The 14,694-nt window shown below is 39.9% G+C and overlaps 1 protein-coding gene across 2 annotated transcripts in view; it reads right to left on the bottom strand.

The window, feature by feature from the left end:
• The window catches only part of Syt12 (Synaptotagmin 12), a 30,415-nt gene that overhangs the window by 14,321 nt on the left and 1,400 nt on the right, over positions 1-14,694 (bottom strand). Inside the window, exons 2-7 of one of the 2 annotated variants that reach the window (XM_065494769.1) lie at positions 10,229-10,450; positions 8,654-8,833; positions 6,764-7,172; positions 6,173-6,365; positions 5,715-5,859; positions 3,374-3,583 (exon numbers count right to left, since the gene is read on the bottom strand). In XM_065494769.1, coding sequence (XP_065350841.1) covers positions 3,374-3,583; positions 5,715-5,859; positions 6,173-6,365; positions 6,764-7,172; positions 8,654-8,833 — 1,137 coding nt within the window. In that variant the 5' untranslated portion in view covers positions 10,229-10,450. The remainder of the gene's footprint in view (positions 1-3,373; positions 3,584-5,714; positions 5,860-6,172; positions 6,366-6,763; positions 7,173-8,653; positions 8,834-10,228; positions 10,451-14,694) is intronic. The other variant, XM_065494768.1, reaches the window with a different exon arrangement.

Below are 14,694 nucleotides of genomic sequence, written 5' to 3' on the forward strand. Positions count from 1 at the left end.
CTTTTCCTACTTTTATATATTAATCAAACTTTTCTTATAGTATTTTCATTTCCTAAAAATAAAGTTTTATGAAAATCTGAAAATTATTCAGTAAATAAATTTTATTTTAGAATTTTCCCTATCTGATCCAAGCTCTTCCCGGACGGCCTCTATCTATTTTTTCCTCCCAGCCGGGCAATTTCGCCTCGTAGGCGTGATTTTCCAGTTGAAAGGCAGTTCATCTTTAACCGCTCTCAGCGGCACATTTCCGCAATAAAGTGCTGTGGTCAAATTCGCAGGCAGCCAGGCCGCGCCCTTTTCTTTTTACGAGCCGAGCTATTATCACGACGGCAGGCATTATGCCCTCGCGAAGAGAAGGCGCAGCACACGATTCTAGCCAGCTTGTATCGCGCGTTGTAAGGGATAAAGGTCGAAATACTAATTAAATTCTATTGATCACACCATCGACGACGACGACGACGACAACCAGCACGGGCGTCGACTTTTTCCTGTGTATCGAGTGGAGAAAAAAGCTGATTTGTTTGGGGATTGACAGGTTGTTTTTGTGACGGATGTCCCGTCCCTAATGGACTTTTAGTGGACGTTGATTTATTCGGCAATTCAAAACAACGATTTTCGCAGAAATTTTTCCAATCAGTCGGACAATTGAGTCTCGGTTTATCCTCTTGCGCAGGAATTCGAGTTGTTTACCAGGAGTATTCCCTATTTCATATGATTTGTGCTTTGTTAAATTAATACTAATTAAGTTCTTTATAATTAGGGGTAAGTAATTTTAATTAACAATGGGTTAAAACTATAGCTATGATTTTTTAAATCTATATATCTGATGAATAATAAATTAAATTATTTCTTTGCTATTTAAATTTACCTAGATTGACCATAATTTCGTAGATAATTCAAATTTATTTCATCGTGAACCACCTAAATAGTTTTAGATAATTAGAGATTTATCAAACCGATTTTCCCAAGAAATTTAATATACTTTTCTCGCAACTAATTGACCCACATTTTCAAAGCCTAATATTTTAAATTAATTTTTCCCAATCTCACAGCCTCATATTGAGCAAGATATAAATTTCCTCATTAAATGTTGATTTGTTACTGATGTTTTCTTGCTGAAAAAAATGGCAACATATCTTTCAGCATTTAACTTTCCGCTCAGGTTTTATGAACAGAGCTAACCACGTAATATAGCGTGACAAGACTACATTATCATGCATTGAGTTAAAATGGAAAGAGCACATGATTTGAGACTGTCGTCCTTTGTCGAGACTGGTGCTCTTCAGTCTTTGCATGAAGAGCTCGTCCGAGATAGTGAGTGAGTAAACAGAGCACCGCGATAAGTGAGTTAGAGGCGAGCGGGCAAGGCAATCTTCATCTTGTGACGGATCAAAGCGCCTGCTAACGGCCAAAGTATGCAACCGGCACGTCACAAGTGACCGTCTGATAGTCTACTTTCAAACTCGCATCCATCCATCCTGCAGCCAGTGCGATCAACTAGATTATTCGTTGAACTTTGCGTGCGCAAACGATTCCCCCGGCTGCTCTCACGCATCTCAGAAAAGGCGAAATACAAAACGGATGGGCCGCACGTGCGCGTGATTTTATTGCGAGAAAAGCGAGGAAGGCATTCGCTCAGTCATTATTTGGTGTTATGTGCATGCGTTGCGGGCGACGTGATGAACTTGCCGCCAGCCGCGCCTGTTTCCCCTGTTTTCCTGCCCTCGCTGCTGAATAATGAGCAGGTCGGTGGATTTGAGCCAGCGCCGCGTAATCACTGTTTTGACAGGCCAGAAATTGATGAATGCAAATTTGCCACGTGGATAAAAAAGCTAATTCTTCCTCCTTGTTAACGATAATTGCTTGCTGAGATGACAGCAAAATGGCGGGATTTTTTGCATGATGTAGAAAAATTATGAAAGTGTTTTAATAAGGATCGGAAGAAAGTTCTGGTGTTTCAAAAATCAATCCAGGGTGGAAAATTGACAGTGGCTTCTGGAAATAACCGCCATTTTTCAACTTTACGCTTGAAATTATTTAACAAGCGACAAGACTGGCTGCTGGCTTACCTGCACTAGCACTATACATAATTATGGCGCTGCTGTCTCGATCTTAAGCCAATCAGATCCCCCTCTCTCCACTTTTCTGATTGGTCAAAAGCTTTCTTGTAGCACTTTTTGCTAGTTTGAACCGCCAAAGTAACGGTTTGTACGTTTTCACCGATTTTCGGCACGTTTTGTCCAATTGTTGACCGTGTGATTCGGTTGCCTAACCTTATATGACATGCGACTCTCTGAAATCGATTGGCAAAATCATGAAAAAAATTAACTAGGGGCAGATTACGGCAACGCAACCTTGACAGAAAATGGCAACGCTGGGCATGAGGCTAGCATTGTACAGTGTTTCAAGGTCGAGCTAAAAAAACGGAGCCGTAATCCGCCCCCTAGTTTCACTCTCGATCAATTCCAATTTGACATATTGAATGTTTCGATTCCGCAACCCAAGCAGAGATTCCCACACATTAATTTAATGTGCGCGTTAAAGCGGTCTCATCTGCCATATAGATGTGTGAGTGTGTGTGATGCCTGCGGAAATTAAGAGAAGCTGTAGCGTTTATCGCAATCATTATCGTTCCGCAAAATTCCCACTCGTTTTTCTTGCTGTACACGGCAGCTTCATTTCATTTCCTCACTTCTCTTTTACTATAACGACTTGTCGAGAGGGACAAATAAAATTAGTTGCGCAGCAGTAGCGGGTAAAACAAGAGCAAATAGCTCGGTTGAATTGTAAAGTTCTACACAAAGCGTCTACCCTTGCCGAGGGAAAAGAGCGCCTTTCAAAATGATTATTTAAAGACGGTGCTGAACGGATGATCGAGCCCATCTATGTAGCTTTTCATCACAAAGCAAAGTTAAGAGGAAAGGAAGCGCATGGTTAAAAGATCGCAGATAATGAAAGTGGATTTTTGTCTTACAATAAATTCTGAAAAAGGATTTGAAAATTGGGAGAGGGCTTAAATTGTCGTTTAAATATCTGAGAAAGTCGGCTGCAAAATTTGCATGCTATATAATCAAGTCTCCTTATTGTGTAGTCACAATTTCGCACACTGACCTTTGATCACGACCAGAGAAATCGAAGTCAAGCGAAAAATCAATGAAAATACGTTTCATAATTCGAGAAATTTGGCAAGCTCTGAAATTTTACTGATCATCTCCGTCTTGATTTGATTATTAAAATAATTATTTAAAGCATATCTGTAAATTTAATTGTTTTGATGCCAAACCAAAATAAAAGAAAGGATCATGACCTCCAACACTTCAGCGCCGGCTGTGGGATGGGACAGAAAGAAACAGATGTTGTTCATTGCACTTACCTGGCCGGTGTCTGTGAGGGTGAGCCATGTGGTGACAGGTTGACGCATGGTGACATCGCTGAGTCGCAATTCTGCCTCGCCTATCAAGGTGTTGGATTGTTTGTCACTCGAGTAAACATAGAATACAAGCGAGCGTCGCATCAGCTCGGCCGTCTCCATTCCTAACACGAATTTTTCTTTGTATGTCGGGCTGTTCGAGTTTTTGTAAACCTGCGAAAACGGAATAAATTTCTTTTAGATTCATTTTCGTGGAACGTGAGCAATTAGTACGAATGAATGAATCCAGAGGAGCGGCAGAGAGCTTGATAAATTGTTAAAATCAGCCCTATTCAAAACACGCGGACGCTCTTTTTGCAAAAGTGTCAACTTTACATCTCGAGGAAAACTAGCGCCTGTTGCCATGACGACTGGATAAAAAGCAAGAATGACGTCGCTCACGCAGACACTTGTTATCAACCCAATTTCAGCCACGAGATGGATTAATGTTGCTGCGCACATAATCATCAGTCATCATTTAGCCCACGCGCCGAATAGTAAGGTGGATCGCGGGGAGGAATTACAACAGCAATTTTTGAGCCGCCGCAGCCTCTGGTTTCAATCATTAGCATCGCTGCCGCTGCGCCGCTTGACGGATTGTGTTTCGTTATTTGCCGCAACCGTAATTAGTGTCTGCCGCCAGATGGAAATTTCGGCGAAGCAGTTTTTGTTGTTATTTGCAAATGGCGTAATTTTCATTTTAACTGGAAATAATCTGATATTGGCAAAGAGCTCAAATTTTCGCAGGTTTCCGTACTGAGAAAATTGATGGCAAAAGTTTGCGTGCTGAAGATCACGACTTATTTCCCTACGTAGTGGATTTTTCCTCAAATTCGCACCACATCGGATATATCGCGACGATACGAACCGAAATCAAGCGAATAATAACTTAAAGACCGTTAATTTTTTCGAGAAATCAGTAATAATTCTGAAATTTAACTGCTTAACTGGGTCCCGGTTTGAGAATTGCTGCAAAATCCTCAAGCTATTTAACCAACGAACCACTTGCTATATAGCCAACAATGTCTTAATTGTTGGACTGCAAAGATTTTCATTTATAAAAAGTTTTTTGTCTAATTTTAACTAAAAAAAATCATAAGTTTCTTTCCGTCCAAGACAAATTCCCTCTTATGAGCTGGATCTATTTCCGCGGTCACCCGCCAAGTGGAAATAGATCTCTTTCGAAAACGCACAACTCACTAAACTCAAAACGGGGTATTCGCCTTTTAAACTATTATCTTGGTTAAAAGAACACAAAAGGTTTCCTTGACGTTTGTTACTCATTCCTGGAAAATCAACGAGTTTTCATTTCCTGTAGTCTTTTAAAAGATTTTAATATCATTCTAGCATACAAAATAGCACCAAAATGATTAAAGCACAAAATTGAAATGGAATCCCTTGTTCGGTCGGCGTGGCAGCCAAAAAGGCAAACATTTGCACAGCAGCTCTGAGCTTCGTTACCAAAATCCTACGGACGTGATAAGCGCGTATCTCGTGCGACGCAAATGAATTGAATTTAATAAAATGTACGGCAAACATCACGGAGCTGTTTTCTCGGCTCGGGTCTAACTTTGCTCAAGAGTTGACATAGGCCTGGCGGATTATCGTTATGGGTTGCTGTGGCAACGAACGCGACGAGAGGTCTGCTCAAAGCAGCCTTGTACCTGCGGCTGCTCGTGCTCATATAGTACTACACATTCGCGCTGATATTTCCTTCTACATCCTACTTACTCGAAATAGCCGATTTGTCAATATTACGCTTCAGTCTGGGAATTAAGGGAGCTGACCTCGCCGCCGGATAGATTACAGGCATTAAAGTTTATTAGTAGAGGACAGCTATCGAAATTAATTTTTTTTATTCTAGTTTATTCTTGCTATGTCATTACATAAAATACAGAATATTAATAATCAAATTAAGCGAGAAAAGGCGAACAGCACTAGCGAAAAAATGCTAAAACGATCCATCACTAACAATAAGTAATATCACGCCATAAATTTAAATTAATTAAATAAATATAATTCGAAATATGGCAGTTAGTGTCTATAATAATCTCTAATTAGGACCGAGTAACAGTTAAATTTTAGATTTTGAACGGTTTGTCAGTGGTTTCCTGCTAGATTTTGACTCTCTCGTCATGAATATTCTGGGAAATTGTGAAATTTAAATAGTGATTTTACAATTTATGCTCACCGCTTGATTGCCGTGGAAACTTTGGAGCTGATTTTCTCAGAAATTAAAAAAAAAATAATTTTGTAGTATCCACTTGAAAGACCCCTGGAGAAATTACGAGAGCAGTTAACTCACCCTGGTCTGCAAGCTCGAGCTTTTGTCGGGAAGCAGGTAAACCCTGACGTAGGAGTCGATTTGCTGCGTTGGATCAGGTCCAGTGAGGTCCTTGGCCTCCAGCACACTCACCACGAGGTCTGACATGTCACTCCCGCATAGAGTTCTGCGGAGCATGAAATGCGGTCGATTAGTTGCCTCGCATCAAAAAGCGTTCAAATATCGCACGGCGAGAAGTAAAGTTTCCGCAACACGTATTATTTGTTTGTTGCGAAAAAGTTAGTTTGGGAAAAGGAGAGAGAGAGAGAGAGCGAACGGCATTATTGGATGCTATTGATTTCTGCGCACTCTCTGGAGGAAAAGAGGCTTAAAAACAATTTGTAAGGGATCTGTCTGAGGTAACAGAATTCCGGCAATGCACGTGCTCGTTTTCCCAATTCCGTTTTTTGTTTTGTTTTGTTTTTTCAAAATAGGCTTACTTGTCATATTCCAGTCCGATGCACAGATAGCCCGTGACATTGGGCTCTTCGAGGCTCTCGAGCACCACAGAGGTGTCTGAACTGAGAGAGTCGCACGAAACGGCCCTCTTGAGTGCTGACGATGGCGGAAGCTCCTCCACCGACGCCTCTTTTTCCATTCTAGGCACTGGCTTTGCGGCGTTCCCATTCCCACCTTCAACACAAAAACACAGTCTAGACATTTTGAAACTGAAATTTACAGGTGGCCGACGGGTTTTTTTTAATTTCTTGAGCTAATAATTATTTCTTAACTGCAATTTAATATTTTTTTTTCAAAAGGTGTAACCATTTTAATAAAAAAAAATATTAAATTTGGCTAGAATAATGCATTAAAAACCATCTACAGCCCTCTAAAATTCGTCAGAAATTCGTCAAAGACATCAATAACCATCTAATTTGTATAAAAAGAATAAAATCTACTGCCCTAAAGAGGAATTTATAATTAAAACGATGAGATTTTCAATTTCGCTGGAAAATGTATGCGAAAATAAACTTAAGATCATTAAAAAGCAGTTAAAACAAGCATAAAAAAGATAATTAACACACACATACCTTCATCCTCTGAATTTGCAGTTTGCGGAGAAGAATCTGCAAACGACGGGGGCGGCAAGACTGAGGTCATCTTTGGAGACTTTTGGGGTGGAGGCGGAATTAAAGGGTAGTTTGCGAGCGGATGCATGGCTGCAGCTGGTCGCGGGACTGCTTGGTTTTGGTTCTCGTAGAGCGTAGGCGTCTGTGGCAGCTCGTTTGCAGGCTTCGGGGGCAGACAGGGGGCGGGGGCTGGACGCAAGGGTTGCGGAGGAATTTCGGTTGAGATGGGTGAAATCGGAGCGCCCCACAGGTTGTAACGAGTGCCGTTGAGTGCCGATTCTCCAAAAAGTCGATAATCACGGTCAATAGAGTCGAAACGCTGGAAACTCCCGTTCGTCATGTCCAGGTGGACATCCGAGTTAGAACCCACCTTGGAAAACAGGAAAATTGTTCTTATATATCTATAGTATTGCTTTTTAAAAGAGGGGAGAAAAAGCTCGACATCATTTTTCATTCTAATGTGATGCGTGCCTTAATTTACACTGTTGCAAGAGAGAGTTCTCTATGGAGCACCAGGACAATGGAACATTGTAAAAGTGAGATGAACAAAAGGGAAAAATTGCAAAACAGTGAAAGAGCGGAAAGTCACAATAATGAAAACAGAAATCCCCAACAAAGCCGACTGTGCAAATACAGAAAATTTATTTTCATAGAGATTAGTTTGAAACTTTGATGTAAATTAAAAAAAAATGAAAGATTTGTCTCGACAATTTCTGGAGACAATAAAATCTCCATTTCTTTACTTTTAGTATTAGCAAATTTTATGATCTGAAAGAAAGAGTGCACTTTTTAATCCGAACATTATGTTGTTTTTTGCTACTGTTTGATTTTTCTTCAGTTTTCGAGAAGTTTCCCTTCAAAGCTCGTGTCTTGCCAAAAATATTGTCAACTCCAAATATCGGGTTTTACCCATCAGAATTGCAAAAACTACCCATCGTTAGAATCGCCTTAACCTCCCCTAAACAACTGAAGAGTCTACGTGTGGTGCTCACCCTCCACCACCAAATTACTTTGTTTCAACCCTCTTGAAATGGTAAAATAAGTTTTTTAAAAATATTTTTGCGTTTAATTTGAACACTGTATGATGTAAGGAGGAGAGTAATCACCCCCTAAACCTTTCATCTGGTTAGGGGAGGTTGAATCGAGTCAAACAGTGGGTAGTTTTTGCAATGCTGATGGTTAGAACTCGCGATTTGGAGGTCACAAAATTGGAAAACGCGAAAAAGTTGAAAAAATCGTAATTTTTAGTTTTGAATTGAATCATCTCGAATACAAACTTAAAAATCATTCTGAAAATTTTACCCAAGTTCAAAGATATCATTGGAAAACTTTATGGCACATTTTAAAAATTCCTAAATTCTGAGCTCAATTCGAAAAATTTAATTAGAATCTAAAATCAACAGTTGAGCTTGACCTAGGACATCAAATTGGTGTTAGTTCAATCGATCTCGGTGAGGGAAATCCAAAGCACACCTTATTTTGGAATCTGCACTCCGGGGAGACGAGATGCTGCGATTTAAACCAAAATTTCCCTTAAAGCCCGTAAAATGAATATCATGATGAAAAAAGTTTACAACTCTATCTATTAGTAAGCACAGTTTTCTATTCGGATTTATAGGTGTACTCTCTTTATGAGCAAGCTGCATTTTACAATAATATTCATCATCATCCGAATATTCATTCTACGCTCTGAAACAGACGGCGAGGGAAGACAAATGCGTCACTTGATCTCGAATCAAACAAAAGGAGATTAGTGCGAGCTGCAAGTGGAGATTTATGCGACATCTACGTGTTCCCAAGCGTGCGACGGCGACGACGTTTATTTTGAATCAGAAAAAAAGCACAACTCACGAGGTAGCCGTTGGCATTGTAGGTGCCCTTGGATCTGGTGAGGCCGACTTTTTCCTCCCTGGACGAGAGTAGCCAGGCAACGAGCCAGGTCAAGAGTCCGCTGCGGCGGCATAGAAACAGCAGAGCCGCCAGCAGGGCGCCGACCAGCAACACCGAAATTAAGCCACGCACCTCAGCCATCTGGAACACGCACACAGAACAAGCAAAAGCCATTAATTGAAGCGAGAGCATTGCCAGAAAAGCTAATTAGAGAAAGGGTTTCCTTCTCAGAGATGATTTTCCCTATTACATGTTTACAAGAAGTATAATCTGGAATAATTATGGTATTGGCGCATGAACCGATAGGAGGAAACTTTGGATTTGCTTCGGCCGTAATGAGTTATTTTCTAGGAAACGAAACAAATCAAAACATCATTAGCTACGTGGATGGCGTTCGTTTCAGATCAAAGGGGAATTTATTTTATGCTATGCTAAAATATTTGCCACACCTTAGCATCAAATATACGGCAGTATTATATACACATAAGTTCCGAGAAATCCGATTTGTTTGAGTTTTTGAGACACCACATTTATTTCGCTTTTTGAGACACCACATTTTAAATCCGCAATCAGAGCTTTTTGTTTTGCTGACTGCAGTAGCCACTTTCACCCCCTTTACTCATAATTTAACCCCATATACGCATATAAAATATTCGTTTGGATAGAAGCTTACAAAATTTATATTTTTGATCATTTTTAAATTAATATTTTAGCTAAATTCAACTCACGACAAATTTAATTTCCATAAGAGCTGCTCATATGATTTGGAATCTGTATTTTTTTTCGTTTAAAATATGTAAGAACTTTGTTGTGAATTCTATTGGAGTAGAAGATTTGTCTTAAACATCAGCCTAAAAACGGGATTAGATTAAATTGGAATTCGTAGGTAGCGGAAAAACTGTGCATAGCTCAACAACCAGCTCGCGAATTTCACTGTTGCAAGAAAAGGGCAACAATCAATTCGACATTGAAAATTTGATTGTTCGTTGAGCAAGGCGCTATTTCAGTGCTAAAACGAAGAATTGAACCGTATAGGAATTTTAAAAACTGGAGCGGAGACGAACGGAGCTGCATGGAGAGGAAAAGAGAGAAATATCATTTAATCTTTTATGCACTCTAAAAGAAAGCAATACTCGTAAAATAAAGTTAGCAAATCGCTCGAGTAAACAATGCGAGGCATATTTTTCAGATTCCATGCGGCGTAAGAGCCCCACAACTCTCTTTTTCCTCCAGCTTTTGTTCAAAGGTGCATTTTTTCCGCCATGAACAATGCTATTACATCCTTCAACATGCAGCATCAGTCTTTATAAAAGGAAAAATTGACGGAATGAAGCTTAATTTTGTTACAGCGTGCCAGAAATTTTCAATCAATGGTCAACATATGTAACAAAACAACACTTTAAATCTGTTTAGTAGATCTGAATCATTTGAAAGAACTTTCCCAATTAGTAGCATCCTCCCTTTCCATAAGAACAAAAAATATTTCCTAATCCCTCTCATTTAAAGTCGCTATAATGACTGTGATAAAAAGCGTACTCTAAACTTGCGCGTTACACTCAATCAGTCCCAATTACAGTTGCCGAAAGACGTAGCGACGACAGAATTAATTATCTTTGCCCGGGAGATGTCACTCGCAGAAAAGCAGCTTTGAAGTCTGTGTCTCCGCATTCAGCGGGCGCACGCGGTGATGGTGATAGTCCTTTTAAGGAGGAGAGCGTGCTAGTGACGCGGCCAAATGCAGATTCGTTCTCGCCCGGCCTGCAAAAAGCCGTTCGTTTTGAGCAGGAAAATTGATTTCGGGCCTGTCGGATGTGCTGCGCGCGTCGAGCATTTGGCAATCTGTAAACAATACCTTTCTCACACGTGTCATCGAGAACCGTCGCATTTTGATTTAAACTGCACGAGATACTATGTTTATATGAGAAATAACTTAAAAGGAAGTGCAAGAACGACTGATGATTATTTTTTTTCTGATGTTCGGACTATCAAATTAGCACAAAGCATGAGTTTTAGGCACTCTAAAATAGGTGAGCTTTTATAATTTCTGTAATAAAATAAATAGGTGATTTAAATGGGATTTTAGCTGAAAATCTAAGCAGAAGCGTGTAATTTTACGATTTTCTTGAGCTTTTTGCGACACTTGCCACACCTCCTTTATACACATTTCGAAGGAAATATCACGCCCCAATTTCACACTTTCCACAAATTTTAAGTGAAAAACGTAAAATTTCATGATTCTCCCGCGCTTTGTGACACGCTTTGTGTGATATTCCTGACGGTTTACGGTTTGCAATCACCCACTTTTCACTTTAATCCAACCATTTCGCCCTTAAAAATGCAAAATATGTTTTAGAATTTTAAAAATCTCCTTGCTACTTTAAAATAAATTATTTTTAGAGCTCTTCAATCTACATGGATTGCATTAAAACTAATTTTTAAAAAATCTGGATCCGTTAACGGCCGCCGGCGATAGTCACGTTCAGCAAGTTGCTCTTCACGCCTGCCCAGCCGGCTGCATACATTCCACTGATTGAGTTTGCCTGCTGGTATTCTTGCCAACGGCCACCAAAATATATAGTACGCGTACACACTACACAAACTCTGCTCAGTTGCTCACCGGTCCGTTGACGAGGCACAAAGCTGCTCTCGTTCGTGCTCTCGTGTTGATGCACACAGCGGGCTGCCAGTTTGCGGGCGGTACATCAAATTTCATCCAGAATTATTGATTCAGAGCGTTATGCGTAAACCGTACCCCCCCCCCCCCCCACTTGCTAATACAACTTCAGCCGCGCCTAGCAGACCATCTAATTATTACAATCCTCCACCGCGCGCTCGGAACTTAATTACCTCCAACTAGAAGACTGATTGGAAGCAGGAAAGTTTCGAAAACTCGACTCTGGCAGAGCAAATTCGGCGCCGAAGTGTTTTAGTGCGCAATGACATCATCGATTCAATTTCAAACGTAAAGGTTTCGACTCTGACCAGCAGGCAGCAGGGCCAATAAAATAAATCACCACCCGTGTAACGGTCAAGAGCAATTGTGGTGAGTGTGCTGGAAGCAATTATGTCGCTGCGGCTGCGGGTCTGCGTAATAAATATCATTTATTCGCTCTTTCAATATTTTATTCGCTCTAAAAACCTCTGGATTTCAATTTCAAATGATTTAGAATAATATTAACAGAGTTGCTGATGGTAATGGTTTTACATCCAGAGTAGTGTATTCATATTAATTACTAAAAATTGGGAAAAACAAATATTATTTAATCAACTACGTGCTTTATTTTACATAAAGGCGTTATATATTATGCTCCTGTTAATATCCACGACTCAACAATTTGAAATTTCGTAGTTTTTCTATCGAAATCGAAATACATGTCCACTGGATTCTCTGTGAAGAGCGACCACTGGAATTTTGAAATGGGTGTGTGGTTCACTGGAAATTACAAAAAGAAGGCGTAGCTGATGTTGCTGAGCGAGTGAAAATCGTGAAATTTTACGTTTTACTGAGTTTTTCATTCAAAAGCATGAGTACAAATGATTGATTTACTGGTTTTGTAGATATCAAAATCGTAAGAATACTTTATAACTGATTTTTTCTCTTCAATAGATCCAATTTAAACAACCTAAACACTCAATTTATTGATGCTTTTTATTTTTAAAATAAAAAAATAAATCATTAGATGTAAATGAAATCCGCGAAATATATTTTCATTTTGTGTCAAAAGCATCACTAGTTCTCTTGCTCTTGCCGCAGTCACGTTTTTAAACTATGACATCGCTGGTGATTTATCATGGTATCACGAGTAGGCACCTTGGCGTAATTAGACCGCGAAAAGTGCTGGCCGGAATGTTAAGCGCGAAAGGACGTGCACAATCCGCCCCAATTAATCATAGCACCCCTAGCTTTTGAAGGGGAAATAGTCTACGCGCGTTGCAACGCGAGCGAAACCAAACACGAAAAGTCTTTTATTTCATATTTCCCGTAGCCAATTAAAAGTATTCCTATGTCTAAGCAGCTTTAAATTCATAATATGCGCCGGATTGCTCAGCTGTTGCCGGAAAGTAATCAGAGCAGACGTGCTCCACTGTTCGCCAGCTTTGAAAGTTTGCGCGGATAAACTTTTCCAGCTCATCTGCATGGAGTGCGTGACGGGGAATTTAGACATTTTCGATACCCTAGATTTGCGTCATATTTGATTTTACTGCATTGCTATCTGGTTTTCCGTGTTCAAATATTATTATTTTATAATCAGATGCAACCGTGAGAGGAACATTTTTGGGAAACTATTTTTTTGTGAAATAAAATCAGATTTCAAATAGGGAGACAGTCTTCATCATTTTTGAAAAGTATTCTAAGGCAACAAGGATTTTTCCGGTTTTTGTAATATAAATCCTGTCTTTAATGACCTCGAGGAAAATGCAAAATTTATAAATACAGTATAAAATCCCGCGGTGATATTATTCTAACAAAGTTTATCATGCAGCGCTAAGCCTTCTTTAATTATTCAGAGAGGAAAAAACTGTACATTTTATTTTTTATCAAAATGATGCCGCGTTAGCAAAATAAAGTATTTTCGCGTTATACAGAAAAGTCTCGTGAGTTGACTAACAGGATGGTGAGCGAGGCCCGCGGGGAATTGACACAGCGCATGAACACAAGTGGTGGGTGAGCGAAACTTTTGGTCGTTAGACACCAGCAACTACTGATGGGGATTCAAAGAGTTGGCGGACGGGTTCCGCTCCGTTTTCCAATCAACAAAAATGGAAAACACAGCACTGCGAGGGAAACTCCTGCGCAGAAGAAATGCAATTTACAAACTGAACTTTGAAACTATAGTCAACGAGAAGATAATTTTTGATGTTGTATCTTCCACAGATATAAATTCCGAAAGAGATTAAACCGGCGGTCGACGCGTCTAGCTGGGGTTTGCTTTGCCCGCATGCTAATGAAAATTGGCTGCGCTCCAAAACATTGTATTGTTCCGAACCCGATAACTGGCTTCAAAGGCCTTCCACGACCTGGAATCCATTAAAGCAAATTGCATGATAAAATATATAGAGAGAGCCAAATTGCATCTGTAACTCATAATTTCAAACTGACAAATAAATGGCTTTCGCGCCAAACAGTTGACTTGAAACAGATGCAAAATTGCCCATTGTTTTTAGTAGGAAATTAATTTCCTATATAGCTAATTTGAATGTCCAAAATTAAGTTAAAATCTTGAGCTGGAAAGCTCTGGAAAAAGGCATTTTTACGCCTGAGAACTGAGAACTTCAACGTTGGTTGATTGAAAAATAACAATAATCAGTTTAAAAATGGAGCATTTTTGTTGTAGTTTTATCCTGTTTATGTTTAGGTTAAATAGGAAAAGAGTTCCTTGGACATATTTACTGTCTTAAAAATGCCAAAATATGTAGTTTAAGATAGTGAGTTTTCCCATTTCGATACGTCTCAATGGTCAAAGTTATTTGTTGACAGTGTCTTTTTGTCAATCTCTGCGCAAATGTATTCCATCAGGCGTGGAGACCCGCATCGCAAAATCTGTCGCGTCTTCTGGGAACTCGCATCTTATTTTCCATCTCCGCCTGCTTTTGACTCGACAAAAGCCCCATGTAAGAGCACGTTATGTATGTAATCGGTGTTTGCAGCAGGCATTGCGCAAATAGCAGCCGACTGACTGCTCACTAACGGGGCATAAAGCACTGCTCTATATGCATGGGTCGAGCGTGATCGCGGCGCTGCAGATCAGAATTTGCCTTCATCTGCCAAGCTGGCGTTTCATTTATATAATATACATTTGCAACAGAAATGCAGCAAAATGTTATTGCACGCTAGGGACGCTCCACGTGCGGCCACCACCTGTTTGCAACTGTCCTTGCTCCTACTGTAATCATTCTGCGGCGACTTTTGCTCAAGAATTATCCATTTGAATGCTAAATCAGGGTCATATTTCTCTTAAATCGATAAATAATCGATTTCCTAAAAGTTAACCGTTGGTAAA

The sequence above is a fragment of the Cloeon dipterum genome, chromosome X (assembly GCF_949628265.1).
Source record: "Cloeon dipterum chromosome X, ieCloDipt1.1, whole genome shotgun sequence".
Lineage (NCBI taxonomy): Eukaryota > Metazoa > Arthropoda > Insecta > Ephemeroptera > Baetidae > Cloeon > Cloeon dipterum.